This window comes from Xenopus laevis, chromosome 6S, assembly GCF_017654675.1.
Source record: "Xenopus laevis strain J_2021 chromosome 6S, Xenopus_laevis_v10.1, whole genome shotgun sequence".
Classification (NCBI taxonomy): Eukaryota; Metazoa; Chordata; class Amphibia; order Anura; family Pipidae; genus Xenopus; species Xenopus laevis.
Window position 1 is genome coordinate 3,187,213 of NC_054382.1, and position 23,549 is coordinate 3,210,761.

The following is a 23,549-nucleotide window of genomic DNA, read 5'->3' on the forward strand; positions in this document are numbered from 1 at the left end:
TAGGCACATCTCTCCCTACTATACCTGCTATCCCACAGTCACACTCCCTTCCCAGAGACTATTATCCACTGTTACTATAGACACCATCTCTCCCTACTATACCTGTTATTCCACAGTCACACTCCCTTCCCAGAGACTATTATCCACTGTTACTATAGGCACCATCTCTCCCTACTATACCTGCTATCCCACAGTCACACTCCCTTCCCAGAGACTATTATCCACTGTTACTATAGACACATCTCTTCCTACTATACCTGCTATCCCACAGTCACACTCCCTTCCCAGAGACTATTATCCACTGTTACTATAGACACCATCTCTCCCTACTATACCTGCTATCCCACAGTCACACTCCCTTCCCAGAGACTATTATCCACTGTTACTATAGGCACCATCTCTCCCTACTATACCTGCTATCCCACAGTCACACTCCCTTCCCAGAGACTATTATCCACTGTTACTATAGGCACCATCTCTCCCTACTATACCTGCTATCCCACAGTCACACTCCCTTCCCAGAGACTATTATCCCACTGTTACTATAGGCACATCTCTCCCTACTATACCTGCTATCCCACAGTCACACTCCCTTCCCAGAGACTATTATCCACTGTTACTATAGACACCATCTCTCCCTACTATACCTGTTATTCCACAGTCACACTCCCTTCCCAGAGACTATTATCCACTGTTACTATAGGCACCATCTCTCCCTACTATACCTGCTATCCCACAGTCACACTCCCTTCCCAGAGACTATTATCCACTGTTACTATAGGCACCATCTCTCCCTACTATACCTGCTATCCCACAGTCACACTCCCTTCCCAGAGACTATTATCCCACTGTTACTATAGGCACCATCTCTCCCTACTATACCTGCTATCCCACAGTCACACTCCCTTCCCAGAGACTATTATCCACTGTTACTATAGGCACCATCTCTCCCTACTATACCTGCTATCCCACAGTCACACTCCCTTCCCAGAGACTATTATCCACTGTTACTATAGACACCATCTCTCCCTACTATACCTGCTATCCCACAGTCACACTCCCTTCCCAGAGACTATTATCCACTGTTACTATAGACACCATCTCTCCCTACTATACCTGCTATCCCACAGTCACACTCCCTTCCCAGAGACTATTATCCACTGTTACTATAGACACCATCTCTCCCTACTATACCTGCTATCCCACAGTCACACTCCCTTCCCAGAGACTATTATCCACTGTTACTATAGGCACCATCTCTCCCTACTATACCTGCTATCCCACAGTCACACTCCCTTCCCAGAGACTATTATCCACTGTTACTATAGGCACCATCTCTCCCTACTATACCTGCTATCCCACAGTCACACTCCCTTCCCAGAGACTATTATCCACTGTTACTATAGGCACCATCTCTCCCTACTATACCTGCTATCCCACAGTCACACTCCCTTCCCAGAGACTATTATCCACTGTTACTATAGACACCATCTCTCCCTACTATACCTGCTATCCCACAGTCACACTCCCTTCCCAGAGACTATTATCCCCACTGTTACTATAGGCACCATCTCTCCCTACTATACCTGCTATCCCACAGTCACACTCCCTTCCCAGAGACTATTATCCACGGTTACTATAGACACCATCTCTCCCTACTATACCTGCTATCCCACAGTCACACTCCCTTCCCAGAGACTATTATCCCACTGTTACTATAGGCACCATCTCTCCCTACTATACCTGCTATCCCACAGTCACACTCCCTTCCCAGAGACTATTATCCACTGTTACTATAGACACCATCTCTCCCTACTATACCTGCTATCCCACAGTCACACTCCCTTCCCAGAGACTTTTATCCACTGTTACTATAGACACCATCTCTCCCTACTATACCTGCTATCCCACAGTCACACTCCCTTCCCAGAGACTATTATCCACTGTTACTATAGACACCATCTCTCCCTACTATACCTGCTATCCCACAGTCACACTCCCTTCCCAGAGACTATTATCCACTGTTACTATAGACACCATCTCTCCCTACTATACCTGCTATCCCACAGTCACACTCCCTTCCCAGAGACTATTATCCACTGTTACTATAGACACCATCTCTCCCTACTATACCTGCTATCCCACAGTCACACTCCCTTCCCAGAGACTATTATCCACTGTTACTATAGACACCATCTCTCCCTACTATACCTGCTATCCCACAGTCACACTCCCTTCCCAGAGACTATTATCCCCACTGTTACTATAGGCACCATCTCTCCCTACTATACCTGCTATCCCACAGTCACACTCCCTTCCCAGAGACTATTATCCACGGTTACTATAGGCACCATCTCTCCCTACTATACCTGCTATCCCACAGTCACACTCCCTTCCCAGAGACTATTATCCCACTGTTACTATAGGCACCATCTCTCCCTACTATACCTGCTATCCCATAGTCACACTCCCTTCCCAGAGACTATTATCCACTGTTACTATAGACACCATCTCTCCCTACTATACCTGCTATCCCACAGTCACACTCCCTTCCCAGAGACTTTTATCCACTGTTACTATAGACACCATCTCTCCCTACTATACCTGCTATCCCACAGTCACACTCCCTTCCCAGAGACTATTATCCACTGTTACTATAGACACCATCTCTCCCTACTATACCTGCTATCCCACAGTCACACTCCCTTCCCAGAGACTATTATCCACTGTTACTATAGACACCATCTCTCCCTACTATACCTGCTATCCCACAGTCACACTCCCTTCCCAGAGACTATTATCCACTGTTTACTATAGACACCATCTCTCCCTACTATACCTGCTATCCCACAGTCACACTCCCTTCCCAGAGACTATTATCCACTGTTACTATAGACACCATCTCTCCCTACTATACCTGCTATCCCACAGTCACACTCCCTTCCCAGAGACTATTATCCACTGTTACTATAGACACCATCTCTCCCTACTATACCTGCTATCCCACAGTCACACTCCCTTCCCAGAGACTATTATCCACTGTTACTATAGACACCATCTCTCCCTACTATACCTGCTATCCCACAGTCACACTCCCTTCCCAGAGACTATTATCCACTGTTACTATAGGCACCATCTCTCCCTACTATACCTGCTATCCCACAGTCACACTCCCTTCCCAGAGACTATTATCCACTGTTACTATAGACACATCTCTCCCTACTATACCTGCTATCCCACAGTCACACTCCCTTCCCAGAGACTATTATCCACTGTTACTATAGACACATCTCTCCCTACTATACCTGCTATCCCACAGTCACACTCCCTTCCCAGAGACTATTATCCACTGTTACTATAGACACCATCTCTCCCTACTATACCTGCTATCCCACAGTCACACTCCCTTCCCAGAGACTATTATCCCACTGTTACTATAGGCACTATCTCTCCCTACTATACCTGCTATCCCACAGTCACACTCCCTTCCCAGAGACTATTATCCCACTGTTACTATAGGCACCATCTCTCCCTACTATACCTGCTATCCCACAGTCACACTCCCTTCCCAGAGACTATTATCCACTGTTACTATAGGCACCATCTCTCCCTACTATACCTGCTATCCCACAGTCACACTCCCTTCCCAGAGACTATTATCCACTGTTACTATAGACACCATCTCTCCCTACTATACCTGCTATCCCACAGTCACACTCCCTTCCCAGAGACTATTATCCACTGTTACTATAGACACCATCTCTCCCTACTATACCTGCTATCCCACAGTCACACTCCCTTCCCAGAGACTATTATCCACTGTTACTATAGACACCATCTCTCCCTACTATACCTGCTATCCCACAGTCACACTCCCTTCCCAGAGACTATTATCCACTGTTACTATAGACACCATCTCTCCCTACTATACCTGCTATGCCACAGTCACACTCCCTTCCCAGAGACTATTATCCACTGTTACTATAGACACCATCTCTCCCTACTATACCTGCTATCCCACAGTCACACTCCCTTCCCAGAGACTATTATCCACTGTTACTATAGGCACCATCTCTCCCTACTATACCTGCTATCCCACAGTCACACTCCCTTCCCAGAGACTATTATCCACTGTTACTATAGACACATCTCTCCCTACTATACCTGCTATCCCACAGTCACACTCCCTTCCCAGAGACTATTATCCACTGTTACTATAGACACATCTCTCCCTACTATACCTGCTATCCCACAGTCACACTCCCTTCCCAGAGACTATTATCCACTGTTACTATAGACACCATCTATCCCTACTATACCTGCTATCCCACAGTCACACTCCCTTCCCAGAGACTATTATCTCACTGTTACTATAGGCACTATCTCTCCCTACTATACCTGCTATCCCACAGTCACACTCCCTTCCCAGAGACTATTATCCCACTGTTACTATAGGCACCATCTCTCCCTACTATACCTGCTATCCCACAGTCACACTCCCTTCCCAGAGACTATTATCCACTGTTACTATAGGCACCATCTCTCCCTACTATACCTGCTATCCCACAGTCACACTCCCTTCCCAGAGACTATTATCCACTGTTACTATAGACACATCTCTCCCTACTATACCTGCTATCCCACAGTCACACTCCCTTCCCAGAGACTATTATCCCACTGTTACTATAGGCACCATCTCTCCCTACTATACCTGCTATCCCACAGTCACACTCCCTTCCCAGAGACTATTATCCACTGTTACTATAGGCACCATCTCTCCCTACTATACCTGCTATCCCACAGTCACACTCCCTTCCCAGAGACTATTATCCACTGTTACTATAGACACCATCTCTCCCTACTATACCTGCTATCCCACAGTCACACTCCCTTCCCAGAGACTATTATCCACTGTTACTATAGGCACCATCTCTCCCTACTATACCTGCTATCCCACAGTCACACTCCCTTCCCAGAGACTATTATCCACTGTTACTATAGACACATCTCTCCCTACTATACCTGCTATCCCACAGTCACACTCCCTTCCCAGAGACTATTATCCACTGTTACTATAGACACCATCTCTCCCTACTATACCTGCTATCCCACAGTCACACTCCCTTCCCAGAGACTATTATCCACTGTTACTATAGACACATCTCTCCCTACTATACCTGCTATCCCACAGTCACACTCCCTTCCCAGAGACTATTATCCCACTGTTACTATAGACACCATCTCTCCCTACTGTACCTGCTATCCCACAGTCACACTCCCTTCCCAGAGACTATTATCCACTGTTACTATAGACACCATCTCTCCCTACTATACCTGCTATCCCAGTGCCACAAGCTTAACATGCTTAAGGGAACTGAACACAATGAGCCATTATGCAACTACATGAATCCACAGGCCAATGCTCCATCGCTGTGATGCAGAATCTTTGATACTTTGCCACTGGATTTTTCTCTCCCCCCCATAGAGGGTTAATATTTCTGTATAAAGGGGGGGAAATTGTTTCCCGGCTTCTTTAGACTGAGCCGTTATTGCAAATGCACCGAGATAAAAATATTCTTTGTTCTCTGCGGAGATCTCACATTATAAAGTTTCCTATTGACGCTGCTCAATGCTTCCTGAGCTCATATCAAGTGCCTCTCCTGCTGAAATATGGAGGATAAGCAGGTCTCTCCCTGGTTCCAGCACATCATTGTCTTTATGCTCAGAAATATGCAGCATATACGGCTTTATACAATGCACCAGGAGACCAGGCTACTAGCTAATGTGCCTGAAGCGGTTACTAGGTAACCAGTCTAATGAGACTAAATTAGCAGGTGAAGAGCCTGAAGAGACCAGGGAGGAGAGACAATGTCAGGTTACCTGGTCCTCTTACTAAGAACAGACAACGACGACTGGACAAGGTCACTGCTAAAGTACAAGGTATAATTAATGAAGAGAACGGGTTACTAGAAAAGTTTCGGATAAGAAGATTATTATTATTATCTAATAAATGGCCACTGAAGCAGAATACAGGTTACCAAGAAAAGTCTGTGCAGAAGAGGCCAAGGTTTCATGTAATCCAGGGGTCCCCAAGTCTTTTTTACCCAGGAGCCACGTTCAAATGTAAAAAGAGTTGGGGAGCAACACAAGCATGAAGCAAGTTCCTTGGGGTGCCAGATAAAGAATATGATTGGCTATCTGGTAGCCCCTATATGGACTGGCAGACTACAGGAGGTCCTGTTTGGCAGTACATCTGGTTTTTATACAGTTTTTATACTTTTTATACAGTTTTTATACTTGATCCAGGTAATCAAGTAATGTTCCTAAAGAGGACACCAAGTTACCTGATCACATGCTAGAAGACGAGAGCAGGCTACCAAGCGATATTCCTTAATTAAGAGCACGTCTGATAACAAACCAGAAGAAGAGAGCAGGTTACTAATAACATTTATAAAGAAGTGACCAGGTGACCAAATAAAATGCTCAAAGAGAAACCAGGTTACCAGGTCAGGTTCCTAAAGAGAAGACTGAGTTACCAGATAACATGCCAGAGGTAAAGTGTAGAATATCAAGTAATGCTCCTAAAGAGGAGACCAGGTTACTTGATAACACAAAGAGATGACCAAGTTACCAGGTAATTTCTAGGAAGTCAAGGTCAGGTTGCCAAGTCATGTTTGGAAACATGAGAACAGGTTACCAGATAACACACCAGAAGAGAAGATCTGGTTACCAGATCATTTTTAGAAATAAGAGAGTAGGTTACCCAGTAATGTTTCTAAAGAAGTGACCAGGTTACCAAATAAAATGCTCAAAGAGAAACCAGGTTACCAGGTCAGGTTCCTAAAGAGAAGACTGAGTTACCAGATAACATGGGTAAGAAGAATTTCACCGGCACACAGGAATTGTAGTAGCAGGGCAAGCCCTTGCAATTTTATTATGCAGTAGTAGCACTACTGCATAATAAAATTGCAAGGGCTTGCCCTGCTACTACAATTCCTGTGTGCCGGTGAAATTCTTCTTACCCTTGTTGTGAGGCTGCCGATTCCTCTATCACTGGGCACCAGGATAAGAACCTTTGGGAGTGTGTGGTGTGCGGCTTCTCCATATTCTATTGGACTTACCAGATAACATGCCAGAGGTAAAGTGTAGAATACCAAGTAATGCTCCTAAAGAGGAGACCAGGTTACTTGATAACACAACAGAAGAGATGACCAAGTTACCAGGTAATTTCTAGGAAGTCAAGGTCAGGTTGCCAAGTCATGTTCGGAAACATGAGAACAGGTTACCAGATAACACACCAGAAGAGAAGACCTGGTTACCAGATCATTTTTAGAAATAAGAGAGTAGGTTACCCAGTAATGTTTCTAAAGAAGTGACCAGGTTACCAGGTAACATGAGAGAAGAGAAGACCAAGTAACCAGGTAATGTCTAGGAATAGATTACCCAGTTCCTAAAGAGACAATGGTTTCCTGGTTACATGCCAGAGCCCAGAGGAAGACACTCGAATATCAGGTAATGAGGAAACCAGACACATTTCCTTTAATAAATTTCTAGTTACCTGGTAACATAACTGAAGAGACCACCATACTGGTCATTGTGCCTAAGGGAAGAGTCACTTTACCATGTATCCTGTAAAAAACAAAGTTTCTGAGTCGGGTAGGGCTCAATCATTGGACCAGAACCCACCCTAGCCTTAGTACCCCCACAAATGCCCCTTTATACCCATATGTGGCTTGAACACTTAAACTCACAGAACTAACCTCCCCAAATTTCCTGCAGAAAGGCGAGGTCACCAGGGGGGAGGAGGAGTTTGAGGGAGGTTGGGGTTTCTGTATTAAAAATGAGAGAACAGATACATCTACCCATAACCGCCAGAAACACAATGTCCAACCTGCGGCCCTCCAGCTCTCATAGAACAGCTAGGGGGGCACAGGTTACTCCTTCATATTAGCCGTCAGACATTTTCATCAAGCTCAACCCTCAACTCCAACAGGTCCTAGAAAGCTTTTAGCTGATCCAGTAGAAGAGACACCTGGTGCTTCATCCATCCCATCATGTAAAGGAAAGTGTCAGACGTGAGGAGATGATTCCCAAGCACAAAAGCTCCTCTGACATTTGGAATTACCTCCTGCTGACGTAACGGCCAGATGTGGAGGGTCAGAGACAAAAGCTGAGCCCTTGGTCTTGGACTTGGGAGATCTCAGAACAGGACATGGTGGAACAGAGCTCTGTCTATTGCACCATAAGCCCCTTGTGCTTCTCTAAGAACCTATTTATCATCGTACAGGCGGCCATGACACATTATCTCCACAAGGCAGGTCCATGGTTTCTTTCAGGAAGATTTTGTCCACATGCCAAATGCATTCAGACGGCCCCGGAGACAAGTGTAAAATGGTCCTTCTGGTATAGCAGCCCTATGCAACCGGGGTCACTGGGGTCACAGCAATGAGCCCTGCACATAACACTTGCCATAAGCAGCTGGTAAAGGGGTTCATTGCTCCTTGCCCCCCTTGGCACTCCCTATTGAGTGACCCACAATCTGTCCATGTGCAGGGAGCACTGTATTCATGAGAAACATGTAGGTCTGTGAGCTCCAGATCCTTCATCTATAGGTGCTAAGCAAAGTGCAAAGACAAGTCTCTGTGTTGTACCACCCCCCTATGCCATTATATGTGGCACCTCTATACTGGGCACCACCCCCCTATGTCATTATATGTGGCACCTCTATACTGGGCACCACCCCCTATGCCATTATATGTGGCACCTCTATACTGGGCACCACCCCACTATGCCATTATATGTGGCACCTCTATACTGGGCACCACCCCCCTATGCCATTATATGTGGCACCTCTATACTGGAGATGCTACTCTGTGATATTATCAGTGATACCCCAGTCAGTATACAGTACAGGAGATACTACTCTGTGATATTATCAGTGATACCCCAGTCAGCATACAGTACAGGAGATACTACTCTGTGATATTATCAGTGATACCCCAGTCAGCATACAGTACAGGAGATACTACTCTGTGATATTATCAGTGATACCCCAGTCAGTATATAGTACAGGAGATACTACTCTGTGATATTATCAGTGATACCCCAGTCAGCATACAGTACAGGAGATACTACTCTGTGATATTATCAGTGATACCCCAGTCAGTATATAGTACAGGAGATGCTACTCTGTGATATTATCAGTGATACCCCAGTCAGTATACAGTACAGGAGATACTACTCTGTGATATTATCAGTGATACCCCAGTCAGTATACAGTACAGGAGATACTACTCTGTGATATTATCAGTGATACCCCAGTCAGCATACAGTACAGGAGATACTACTCTGTGATATTATCAGTGATACCCCAGTCAGTATACAGTACAGGAGATACTACTCTGTGATATTATCAGTGATACCCCAGTCAGCATACAGTACAGGAGATACTACTCTGTGATATTATCAGTGATACCCCAGTCAGTATACAGTACAGGAGATGGAAACTGTCCTTCGTTTAGTTCTCAAGCAGCGACAGACAATTTGTATTATGAAACCGTTTTTTTTTTAGCTCCCCAAAAGCTACATCAGTAGACTTAGTATCGGGAAGCCTAGGTCTTATGGGGGAGAATCATGTTTAAAGGGGTTCATCGTCCCCCTTGGAGCTAAGCAGGTTTCTGTAGCTGCACTTAGTAATTCTGTGCCTATTGCGGTGTAATGTCTGATCTTATCAATAGATGTGAGAAATAATGAGCTGCAGCCGCCGAGGGCTTTCAGGGTTATTGATCCAGCAATTGCCCCGGGGACAGATCAGAATGGGATCACAAACACTATTACTTATTGACTCCTTGTGGCTCAGAGGGCTTGCACTTCACTGAAGCCTTCTTCTTCCTTTTCCTCTATAACCCTGTGCAGAATTTAATATGGGGAGGGGGGCAAAATTAACTGCACCGCTGAGCAGGGCCCCCCAAAACCTGCCATGTGCTCAGTGAGTACAAATCCCAGCACACTCTAGCCTATCAGGCATGCTGGGAGCTGTAGTCCAACAACATCATTGTTGTGTATTATTAAAGCAATGTCTCTCCAGCACTCACAGGCCAGTGGCCCCATAACATGCAAAGGAACCTTCTAGTGGTGAATTTCCTTGCAACTGTAGTAAATTATTATTTAATTTTATTATTTATTTATATACAACATAAAGACAGTTAGGGGGCGCACTGGCATTGTTTTATGGAGGGTTTAACGCCCTGCCCCCCCTCCGGGAACTTGGGTGGGTGGAGACAGTGAGCCTGGGAGGCGGGGTTAGTACTGGCATAACGACACACTTCACGGTCGACCAGACCTACCAGTGAATATACTGTTGGACCCAGGCACATAGGCATTTGGACCAGGCAGCTTATATCTATTCCTAGCAGCACTTTCTTATGTCCAGCATAGGCCTACACAACTCTTATAACATTTATCCCTATGTACAAGTTCATAACCTGACTGCCCCTACAGTAAAGGACCCCTTCCTACGCTGATAGTGAAAGCTCCTTTCCTCCGGTCTCCATAGTTACTCTTTTAATGCAATAAAAGTCCACCAAAGTGACAAGCTTGCTATAACTAATAGTGACATGTGTATGAGATGCCGAGGGAAGCCCAGATGGGTCGGGGTGATGCTGAGCGAGGAGCAGACACCGGGGGGATCTATAAGGCGACACTGCTCAGGTAACAGACGCTGAACTGCACGTAGGAGGCCTGGGTAGTGCCAGCGAGAAGGGGACGTTGGTATCGATCAGAGAGAGACTGGAGGCAAAACGTGTTTCTAATTAGTAAGATCAACATCTCAGACTGGGGATTCCAGTGATCTCCATTCCATCTGTACAGTCAGCAGTGCCCGTATGTGGGGCTTTATCAACAACCAGCAGAGCTGGGCAGGGACTGGAGGGGCACACACATCCCTTAGTAACCTGGGCAAGTACAGATCAGATTGCTCCTTGTATGGGGGATATAGGGATTCTGCTTCCTGGTACACCCCAATTCCCAAATAAACCCCAGCCAATAACCTTCCACATTCCACTGCCCTTATGTCTGCCCCCTGCTGGTGACACTAAGCTCACACTCATGGACAGACAAGAGGTCGGCGCAAATTCAATAAAGGGCAAATTGCCAGCGAACGCTTTGCCACACTTCGCCCCACTTAGAAAGGTGAAAATTCGTTACCACCAGACATTCACTAAAATACGATGTTGCGTCCTGGGTGTTGAACGCTGGCGACTCTTTGCAATCGTTACTTCGGCAGTACGAGCGTTTCAAAGGGACATGAGCCCACCCGAAATCAAATGTGCCATGCCCCTCAAATGTCTGGGGAAAAATCAGGCAATCCCGCTTAAAAAAATTAAAAGTCGCCAGCATTTTTACAACTTTAATGCATTTCCGGCAGACAGGATATGATGTAAGTGTCCCATATGTATAAATACAAATATACAGAGAAGGAATGTTCTGGGCACACAATAAGCTATACCCTCATACTGTACTGTCTAAGGGAATCAATATGGCACCTCCCTCCTCCCATATGTATAAATACAAATATACAGAGAAGGAATGTTCTGGGCACACAATAAGCTATACCCTCATACTGTACTGTCTAAGGGAATCAATATGGCACCTCCTCCTCCCATATGTATAAATACAAATATACAGAGAAGGAATGTTCTGGGCACACAATAAGCTATACCCTCATACTGTACTGTCTAAGGGAATCAATATGGCACCTCCTCCTCCCATATGTATAAATACAAATATACAGAGAAGGAATGTTCTGGGCACACAATAAGCTATACCCTCATACTGTACTGTCTAAGGGAATCAATATGGCACCTCCCTCCTCCCATATGTATAAATACAAATATACAGAGAAGGAATGTTCTGGGCACACAATAAGCTATACCCTCATACTGTACTGTCTAAGGGAATCAATATGGCACCTCCTCCCATATGTATAAATACAAATATACAGAGAAGGAATGTTCTGGGCACACAATAAGCTATACCCTCATACTGTACTGTCTAAGGGAATCAATATGGCACCTCCTCCTCCCATATGTATAAATACAAATATACAGAGAAGGAATGTTCTGGGCACACAATAAGCTATACCCTCATACTGTACTGTCTAAGGGAATCAATATGGCACCTCCTCCTCCCATATGTATAAATACAAATATACAGAGAAGGAATGTTCTGGGCACACAATAAGCTATACCCTCATACTGTACTGTCTAAGGGAATCAATATGGCACCTCCCTCCTCCCATATGTATAAATACAAATATACAGAGAAGGAATGTTCTGGGCACACAATAAGCTATACCCTCATACTGTACTGTCTAAGGGAATCAATATGGCACCTCCCTCCTCCCATATGTATAAATACAAATATACAGAGAAGGAATGTTCTGGGCACACAATAAGCTATACCCTCATACTGTACTGTCTAAGGGAATCAATATGGCACCTCCTCCTCCCATATGTATAAATACAAATATACAGAGAAGGAATGTTCTGGGCACACAATAAGCTATACCCTCATACTGTACTGTCTAAGGGAATCAATATGGCACCTCCTCCTCCCATATGTATAAATACAAATATACAGAGAAGGAATGTTCTGGGCACACAATAAGCTATACCCTCATACTGTACTGTCTAAGGGAATCAATATGGCACCTCCCTCCTCCCATATGTATAAATACAAATATACAGAGAAGGAATGTTCTGGGCACACAATAAGCTATACCCTCATACTGTACTGTCTAAGGGAATCAATATGGCACCTCCTCCCATATGTATAAATACAAATATACAGTAGATCCGAACCTCCCTGACTGAACGGTGGTTGTGCAGACCGTCTGGGTCATACTAGAGGTGGTTCCACTCATCCTATATTCTTGATGAGGTCCCTTGGGTGTTCGATTATCCCAGAAGTCCATTATTGTCTCATAGCAATGTTTCTTTTATGGTGCTTGTAGTTGACTTGTACGTTCAGCCGATTTTATGTGCCTATGTATAATCTATATGAACCGGTCTGCTTGACTGTCTGTTATGTGTGTATGTTTAAAACGAAATAAAACTTACCTTTTAAAAAAAAAATACAAATATACAGAGAAGGAATGTTCTGGGCACACAATAAGCTATACCCTCATACTGTACTGTCTAAGGGAATCAATATGGCACCTCCTCCTCCCATATGTATAAATACAAATATACAGAGAAGGAATGTTCTGGGCACACAATAAGCTATACCGTCATACTGTACTGTCTAAGGGAATCAATATGGCACCTCCTCCCATATGTATAAGTACAAATATACAGAGAAAGGTTGTTTCCCCTTCAAAGTTTCGATGTTTATTGAGATACCCCAGACTAACGTTAATTTACTTATGTTGTTTGGCAGCAGACAATGCTAATAGCCCACAGCTGTCAGAGAATCAGATCCTTTCTGGGGCCAATAAGGCTCATCTCCCACATTCCTTGTGACCTTGGAAGTCACAGGGAACTCTGAGTTTCACTCATGTATTATAAGGATAATGTACCCCCTACTGTAAATGATAAGGATATTAGAAGTCACTGAGGGGTTGTTCTGTGACCATATAAAGGCACAAGGCTGCAGGCTGAGTTATACAGGGAACTCTGAGTATCACTCATGTATTATAAGGGATAATGTACCCCCTACTGTAAATGATAAGGATATTAGAAGTCACTGAGGGGTTGTTCTGTGACCATATAAAGGCACAAGGCTGCAGGCTGAGTTATACAGGGAACTCTGAGTATCACTCATGTATTATAAGGGATAATGTACCCCCTACTGTAAATGATAAGGATATGAGAAGTCACTGAGGGGTTGTTCTGTGACCATATAAAGACACAAGGCTGCAGGCTGAGTTATACAGGGAACTCTGAGTATCACTCATGTATTATAAGGGATAATGTACCCCCTACTGTAAATGATAAGGATATGAGAAGTCACTGAGGGGTTGTTCTGTGACCATATAAAGACACAAGGCTGCAGGCTGAGTTATACAGGGAACTCTGAGTATCACTCATGTATTATAAGGGATAATGTACCCCCTACTGTAAATGATAAGGATATTAGAAGTCACTGAGGGGTTGTTCTGTGACCATATAAAGGCACAAGGCTGCAGGCTGAGTTATACAGGGAACTCTGAGTATCACTCGTGTATTATAAGGGATAATGTACCCCCTACTGTAAATGATAAGGATATTAGAAGTCACTGAGGGTTGTTCTGTGACCATATAAAGGCACAAGGCTGCAGGCTGAGTTATACAGGGAACTCTGAGTATCACTCATGTATTATAAGGGATAATGTACCCCCTACTGTAAATGATAAGGATATTAGAAGTCACTGAGGGGTTCTGTGACCATATAAAGACACAAGGCTGCAGGCTGAGTTATACAGGGAACTCTGAGTATCACTCATGTATTATAAGGGATAATGTACCTCCTACTGTAAATGATAAGGATATTAGAAGTCACTGAGGGGTTGTTCTGTGACCATATAAAGTTCAATTCTGTGCTAATATAACTGCTGCTCGATGTTTTAAGAAGAGGTGGGTGAAGGTCCCCCTGAGTATGAACAGTTTGGTAACGATGGGACTAGGGGTGCAGCTCAGTCCCTTTCCTACAAGTGTAACCAGATTCTGGGAATTCTTTCCATATAAAACAGGCAGAATCACAAAAAGGTAATTAAAAGTGAAATTTAGAATTTCTTTTGGAAATCTGGAGAGTGCATGGAATCTTCTCAGGGAATCTCAAGGGTAGTGATCTGTTTGCTAATTAAAGGGGCAGTGCCGCTCATCATGTAACAGACTTGGCCATTTAACTAGGACTTTTATCAGCAGCCCCTTTGGATTCCAAACATAAGAATAGGGGAGAGTCAAGATTGTGTTCATTGATCTGTGTATTGAAATGCAGCAAACTGAGGAAATTGATTTAAGCCGAAAAACAGGGTGTTGAGAATGTGCCTGTTCTTTTACTTTGCACCCTGTCCTCCAGTTCAAAAATGACCCCTAAAGACTCAAGTAGGGTTGACCATAAAGCTGCCCATCCTGATGTCCACATGCCATGTTGGCTCACACCCTGGTCCAACACAGATGCCTATTGGGCAAATCGCTCTCTGTGGCAAGTGCCCAGCACCAAAGGGTTCAATCAGAAACTGAGCAAAACACGGAAGGAGAACCCAAGGACTGAGCAGAGAAGAGGGGAGTCAAGAAACTGAGAGTGGTCATTGGAATAAGGCAAAGGTAGAAAAAGAACAAATGATAAAATAATCCTGAGAGGAAGGGGAGAAAGAAAGCAAAATGGAAGGAGCAGAAAGACAAAATGGAAAAGAAGGAATGGGAAAAGGAAACATCAGGGAGGAATGAGAATGATTGACTATAGAGAAGAGACAGCAGGGTCAGGACAAGGTGGAATGGCACCCAAGGCAAGTCACCCACAGGTGCACCCCCCACCCAGAACCCTGAGCAGAGAGACAGTAGAAATATGTGCCCAGCACCCCACACTGTCGCACCCCACACATGTGACCTCCCTAAATCCAGACCTGACAGACAGAGGGAACAGTAGAACAACAGACAGAAGGAGACAGTAGAAAAGAAAGAAGCAGAGGGAAAAGAAGAAAGAGAAATAATCTGACACGGGGAACGCTTTGTCCAGGTCAAGTCCCCCATAGCAACCAACCAATACGTAACATTTACTGGTCCGATATATGTCAGCAGGTTCTGTTAATTAGTGAACATTCCAGTATTCTGATTGGCTACAGGCTGTCTCTCTTCCCTCCCACGTCAAACAGGTGCTCACCACCAGGTGACCAATTGTAAAGGCTGCAGACCCTGCAGTTGCTGGGGGGCTAAGTACTTTCCCTTTAGATTTTTTTGTGTGATGTTCACTAACTAATGCATTGCACCCAAACACAAGGAGGCAAGTAGGAAATAAAGGGGAACCTGATGTCATACTCTAGTGGCCCCTAAGGGCCTTCAACCCAATACATATAATGATCATAAAATCGTAGTTGGCTAAAAAGTTCATCTTAAACACCTTTTTAGTGCATCTGCCTTACCTGCAAAATGCCCCCGTGTTCTCCACAATGTAGCACTGGCCCCCGTTGTAGCAGTAGGTGGGGTACATCTCACACACTGACTTGCAGGAGTAGTTGCGCCGGACATATCCGTTCCTGCACTCAGTGCTGCTGTCGTTCAACGCTGTTTGAGACAAATCCTTATTAATGTCTGGGTGCAATTTGGGGTGTAAATCCCCACCATACAGGATAAAGGTTTGATGCGGAGTGTGTTGCCTACTGGTTGGCTTCTCATCCACCATTATAGTCTGTAACTTTGGGGTAAGAGTAGCAGCTTTGGGGACATGTCCTACATCTCTTGCCCCGGTATCTTCTTCATCTATGTCATCCGTATCCTCTATATCATCGTCATCATCGTCATCCTCAACACCCCCTTCATCATCTCCATCCGCATAGAAAGATGTAGTGGGGTAAAAATCTGATTCGTCAAAAGGCGTGAAGTCATCATAAAGTTCTGGCATGGGCCAGGGGACCTTCTTGTCATGGTTCTTCTTGGTAGAGTCTCCACTAGGGACGGAAGAACCAGGGAAACGGCCCAAACCACCATGTCCGTCTATGTTAAACAGATCATAATAATCAAAATTTATAAGGTCATCAACTGAATGATCCGGTGGAGCCTCAGAGGCCTTGTCTTGACTGACAGGTGGCACACTGGCAGGAGGGGGACTTTCTGTTTTATCAGTAACCATGGTGATGTCCTTGCTCCCCTGAGCCCCTTGTGCCGTCAATGGATCGGATGCTTTCTCTGAAACCGTGTAGGTCCCCTGATCCTTTTCTTTTCTTGAACTCTGACCATGTTGGTCAGTATCTGAAGAGGAAGGAGACTTAAGAACGGCTTCCCTGGAGACTTGCAGGAGATGGTCAATTTCGGCTGAGTCCGGGCTGATGGCTTTGTTCGTTGAGGGATTCACAAGTCCCTTGCTGAAGGTAATGGTCGTCTGTGAGGGCGAGGCAGTTGCCCTGTCTATAAACTCATCCAAATCCCAATCTTTTCCCAGGGAGCTCTGATGGGTTACCTGACGTCCTTGCTCTTGAACATGGTGATCTCCACTCCCAGCATCCTCTTGGCTTTCTGTAGCTGAAACAATTCCACTTTTAAGTAATCTCTTTCTAATTTCCAAATCCAAGGCTTCCCGGCTAAAAGGCCACACCATACCAGTAACTGGTTCCTCATCCTCCCCATGGTTCTCTGCTAATAATGATCTCACGGGTGGCTTCCGGTTAATGTCTTCTCCTCTACAACCCTCACAGCTTGATGACTCATTATTCCCAATAGTAATCCCACTGGGATGGAGTTGGTAAGTGCCGTCTGTAGATGGGAGGCCTCCAGCCACTTGGTTAGATGTTGTACTTCCAGCAAAGACCTCTGATTCAGTTGATAGGCTTTCCTGGGAATTTTCTGCCTTGGTTAGGCTCCAGGAACTTGTCTCTCCTACAAAGTCTTCTCCACCAGACTTTGATTCTACATCAACTTTTGCATCCAACATATTTCCCTTTGGAAAGCTTGCAGTTGGTTGGTTGTAGGAACTGGTTGTAGGATCCACCTCCAGGTCAATGTTCTCCATGCCTGTTCCATTTTTAGGTTCTGTGTTCCAGGTGGTTTAATGGGGGGGGGGGGGGTAAAAAATGAGAAAGAGAGAGAAGAAAGAATAAAAGGTGACATATTGTATAAGTTGAAACTTTTTTTTTTTTTTTGCAGTACATTAAGAGGGGGGGGTGATGTATAATATATAAGGGTTTCTAGTTAAGGTGCAATTTTTTTGTAATGACATAGACAGGGAAAACCTTTCCCAGGTTGTACTGGCAGATATATTAGATAGCTTCAAGGAAGGGCCGGATGCTCTTCTATCCACCAGCGCAATCCTGACCCAGGGGCTGGTCGGGGGAGGAGTTTTCATCTTTCTCGACACTAAATAGAAGGTGGAGATGAATTATGGGTTCAGTCTGATGGTGATATATGTTTTACTTTAACCTCCCCCCCATACATTGGCTTTAATTGGGTCCATACAACCTTATTATATCTACTGAAATGGCAGCAATTAGTGCACAGAAATAACCCCCCAATAGATTGAAATCCAGATATAATGACTTTTATGCAGGGAGCAGGTAGTGAGGGTTAATACGCCTCCCCAGGCAAAAGACTTATTGAGGTCCAAGCCCGGGGGCCACATGTGTGTAGTGGCTACAATAACCAGCCAATGACAGGGACCAGTGGGAAGGACAAGTGAAGCTGAGGATGGAGACCATTGGGGAGACCATTGGGGAGACGGATGGGGAGACGGTTGGGGAGATGGGGAGCATCAGACCAGGGGGACGGGAAAGGGGTCTTTTTGGAAACAGGTGGGCTGTTAAGGTGCCACGAGAGGCCACTGCTGGGCTACGAGGATAAACATGGCTGAGCCCATTAGACATTCAGAGCATGTGCTGGTGCACTCGCATTGGTTACCAGCTCTCTCTCTGCCTAGTTACCGGCTCTAGGCAACTCAATGTCTGCGCCTCCTCTGGAATCTACTGGCCAGTCACTTGCACTACAATCAGCAGCAATGTTATAAACACACAGGAGGCATGCTGGGACTTGTAGTCCAACTACAGCCCGGCTGGAAAAGAACAAGGGCACCAGATTCAGGGCAGATTTTAGGGAGGGGAACAAAGGGAATATAAAAAGCCCCCCTAGCCCTGTGATCCCCTTTTCAGGGAGGGTTCTGTAGGCAAAATTAGTAATTACTACCCTCCATCTGTTGTTCAACTGTAACTCCCAGGCAGCAGGAGGGTTGTGGGCTGTTGAACAATAGCTGGGGGGGTTGCAGGTTTTATATCCAATTCAATAATATATTTCGGAATATAAAATCACCCTCCCCTTCTATAGGTTGGAATGCCCCATGCAATGGTAGATTCCTACACATCCCCAGTAACATCAGGCCTATAGGGGGAGGGGGAGGCTGAAGCAGCAGTTCAGTTAACCCTTTCCTCCCCATGCACCTGCTCTCTAGGGAAGGGCTGCTGCCAGGAATGGAGTTCTTATAACAATCGGTGGTGCAGCAAAGATTGGGTTAACCCCCCCCAGTTTAGGGCTTATTTATTTAACCCTTTCCTTGTTTTTTTATTCCCATGCCCCTCCCCAGTCCAGCACTGCGATACCATCTTTCCATCTATTGTGCAAATACCTACTGTATATATATATCTATATACTTCCAAACACACTCACACCCCCATAATGGAGACAATTGAACCTGCCTAGAGAGCAAACAGCCCAGATCATTCCATTTCTGTGTCTCTCTGATCTGCTCACCTTAATAAGTAGCGTGTGTGTGTGCGTGTCTAGGCGTGTGCGTGTGGGAGAGACATGGATGTGTTCATATGTCCCTGTATGTGAGAATGGGCATGGGTGTGTCAGTGGGTGACAGTGGTATGGCAGCTCCAGCATATAAAGCTGACACAGAGCCCAAAGTTGACAGTTAGTCCATCACTTCCAGCTGCCGGCTGGTGTCTCTCCTGAATACAATTATTTAACCCCATCCACAATCTCTGTCCCCCAAGTTCCTACAACAGCCACAAAATGGTCAAACAGCCCAAAATACCCCCTCTGAGCTGCCCCTGCCAAGTGCAACGTTGGGCATAATGGGAAGATGTACAGAACAAATATATATATATAATATATAACTGTATAACTATATAACTGTATAACTATATAACTGTGGAGAAGGAACCATTCATGGGGTAACAGTATAGATACACAGGGGGCAGTGCATGGGGCAGTAGAGGATATATAGTTAATTTATATAAACAATGTACCTATATTTGTATATAACAAAAATGACCAGCAACCGATGCATTAAAAGTTCTGTATAAAGGAGACATATGTGTAGAGCTGATATTTCAATCCAAATTGGGATCATTTTCAAGGTAAACAATTGGTTGCTCATCATTTTTGTTGTATATGAATTAATTACTGAGCACCAGGGCAGTTCAATGGAAATTGTGTGCTGTTCAGATGATCAATATATATATATATATGGAGTAACATATAAAATGTACCAGTTTATATGTATATATAGGGTGCCAGCGAATGTCTACATGGGGTGCCAATTCATTCAGGGAATAGATATAAATGTGCCATTAAATCTATACATGAGATGCAAAGGAAAATATATGATACCTGTGGGTGCCAGTGTAGGAGATATAGATGGGGTGCCAGTGTAGGAGATATAGATGGGGTGCCAGTGTAGGAGATATAGATGGTGTGCCAGTGTAGGAGATATAGATGGGGTGCCAGTGTAGGAGATATAGATGAGGTGACAGTGAAGGGAGATATAGATGGGGTGCCAGTGTAGGAGATATAGAGAGATATAGATGGGGTGCCAGTGTAGGAGATATAGAGGGGGTGCCAGTGTAGGAGATATAGATGGGTGCCAGTGTAGGAGATATAGATGGGGTGACAGTGTAGGGAGATATAGATGGGGTGCCAGTGTAGGAGATATAAATGGGGTGCCAGTGTAGGAGATATAGATGGGGTGCCAGTGTAGGAGATATAGAGAGATATAGATGGGGTGCCAGTGTAGGCGATATAGATGGGGTGCCAGTGTAGGAGATATAGAGAGATATAGATGGGGTGCCAGTGTAGGAGATATAGATGGGGTGCCAGTGTAGGAGATATAGATGGGTGCCAGTGTAGGAGATATAGATGGGGTGACAGTGTAGGGAGATATAGATGGGGTGCCAGTGTAGGAGATATAAATGGGGTGCCAGTGTAGGAGATATAGATGGGGTGCCAGTGTAGGAGATATAGAGAGATATAGATGGGGTGCCAGTGTAGGAGATATAGAGGGGGTGCCAGTGTAGGAGATATAGATGGGGTGCCAGTGTAGGAGATATAAATGGGGTGCCAGTGTAGGAGATATAGATGGGGTGCCAGTGTAGGAGATATAGAGAGATATAGATGGGGTGCCAGTGTAGGCGATATAGATGGGGTGCGAGTGTAGGAGATATAGAGAGATATAGATGGTGTGCCAGTGTAGGAGATATAGATGGGGTGCCAGTGTAGGAGATATAGAGGGGGTGCCAGTGTAGGAGATATAGATGGGGTGCCAGTGTGGGAGATATAGAGAGATATAGATGGGGTGCCAGTGTAGGGAGATATAGATGGGGTGCCAGTGTAGGAGATATAGATGGGGTGCCGGTGTAGGGAGATATAGATGGGGTGCCAGTGTAGGAGATATAGATGGGGTGCCAGTGTAGGAGATATAGATGGGGTGCCAGTGTAGGGAGATATAGATGGGGTGCCAGTGTAGGGAGATATAGATGGGGTGCCAGAATAGGAGATATAGATGGGGTGCCAGTGTAGGAGATATAGAGAGATATGGAAGGAGTGCCAGTGTAGATAGATATATATATATATAGATACACTGGCACCCCTTCTATCTCCCTATAGACACAGTCGATGAATTATATAATTATTTAAATCATATGAATTGTATGACATGGGCATAAATGTCATTTTATCATGTTTAACATAATCTGTTAAATTGTAAATCTTTTATGCTTTATAAAACCCAATAAAATGATGAAAACAAGAATAGAGGGAAGGTACCTGCCCGGATTAGGAGGATGAGGGGGCACAGCAGGGCTGCCAGGCTCCAGTATCTCAGCCAGGAATCCATCACGGCCAATGGTTCAAACGCAGTGGGGAGAGTTGGGCAGAGCTGGATCAGACCCTCCGCCCGGGCATCTTGCTCCCGACTCACTGGGGGACAAGTAGCGTTACAAGCAGAGCCCAGGAGCTGCAGCCTCACTCCTCCTATAGACTGGGAGGGAATGGAGGGAGGAGGGGGGCTGCAGTGAGCTGTGGGGGCTTCTCTCTCCTTCTCTCTCTCTCCCGCCCACCGCTATTTAATTGCTCTTTCATTAACTGCCCATTATTATTATTATTATTATTAGGGTTGGGCTTGTTGGCTGCGCCGACCCCACTGTGTGCGCCTCCTGCACTGGCACCACATGGGCAAGGAATGGAGCAGTGAAGGAACAGGGAGGAATGGTGGATATGAGCTGGAAATACACAGATATTGGGACAAGGGACTGGGTCTCACTAGGATAGAGGGTGAGTGGGCAGTGCCAGGCAGTGGGCAGTACATTTATATATATATATACTGACTGTAGAAGAGGAGTGTATGTGAGTGTTAGATAGAGGGTGAGGGGGCAGTGGGCTCTAATCTCTCATGTAAATAGTCTGTAGAAGGAGCCAGTGAGCGTGGGCTACTGATGGCAATGCCAGGCAAGTGGCAGCTGCTGTGTAATCTGATGCAGATTTTGGGAGACAGTCAATGTTGTATGTGGGGTGTATGGAATGTGCCGGTTCCCTGATAACAAACAAATCCTCCAACGCAAAGGAGCACCCCCCCCCCAATTTAGGGCTAGAAGGAATATCTGGAACACATGTGCCAGCAGAGCATTTTGTTGGTTCTAGAACACTCCAGAACCAGAGCTGGTCAGTACCAACATGATGGGTCTATGCCCCCTGGTGCCATTGCTTTAGTGCTCCTATAGGATCTCTTTGCATAGGGATCACTTTAACTGGAGATAATCCCAATTCATACAGGGTGCTGCTTGCTCTCAGGGGCGCCTCATCGTGCCCAAGTCATATCTAACCTAACACATTGGCCTCCATTGTGATCCCCATCCCTGTGCATTAACTTCAGCTCCATCCTGGGATGAATAACAAGGGGTCCCCCTTGAGAAAGGAATTCATCCAGCCAGGGGCAAATCAAGTTCTAAACCTCTGTACCCCCAACACCCGAAGCAGAAATAAAGAAGGATGCTTGAAACAGGTCACAGAGGATTCTGGGAGTTGTAGTTTAGCATGACCTATTCCGTATTTATCCTTTAGTAGAGAAGCAGCTCCCAGTGAAGGTGCCGTATACATTACATTGTGCAGCTGTGAGTTCCAATACAGGGGCCACATTCCTTCCAACTGCAGCTCAGGGCCCAGGGGAGGGACTCAGGGAGACTAAGGGAATTTCTAGGAAGAGTTTGGGAGCAGCTGGTCTCCTCTCTCATCCCTGCCAAGAAACAAAGACCCTGCAGTCAGAGGCTTCATCCCTCCTCTCATACACAAGTGTGGCACATCCAGGCCAAGAGATCTGGGGGGTTGAGGGTTGTGTTACCTGCACAATAGAGCGCTGCATTCATTTAGCCTACAATTAAATGCATTAGTTGGCAAACCCCTCCCCTCAAACACACACACAGACACACAGTATTTGTGATATGCAACAGAGAGACTCATGGCAACTCACACATTTATATGAATGTTTTTCAACATTAAACATCTGTACAACTCAACTGTATGAGGTCTCACCAAGTGGATTCTGCCCTGGGTCCCACCACCACTGGACTGAGAAATGCTTCATTGCTTTGTTAT

At 45.2% G+C, this 23,549-nt stretch overlaps 1 protein-coding gene across 4 annotated transcripts in view; it reads right to left on the reverse strand.

Annotated features, from left to right (window-relative positions):
- LOC108719793 (chondroitin sulfate proteoglycan 5) overlaps positions 1-22,166 on the reverse strand; it is a 38,663-nt gene extending 16,497 nt beyond the window's left edge. For 2 of the 4 annotated variants that reach the window (XM_041567296.1, XM_041567294.1), the window contains exons 1-2: positions 21,726-22,163; positions 16,121-17,723 (exon numbers count right to left, since the gene is read on the reverse strand). In XM_041567296.1, the coding sequence (XP_041423230.1) occupies positions 16,121-17,723; positions 21,726-21,795 (1,673 nt within the window). In that variant the 5' untranslated portion in view covers positions 21,796-22,163. Of the gene's footprint in view, positions 1-16,120; positions 17,724-21,725 lie in introns of all 4 variants that reach the window. The other 2 variants (XM_018268950.2, XM_041567295.1) reach the window with 2 other exon arrangements.
- Positions 22,167-23,549: the final 1,383 nt, after the last annotated feature.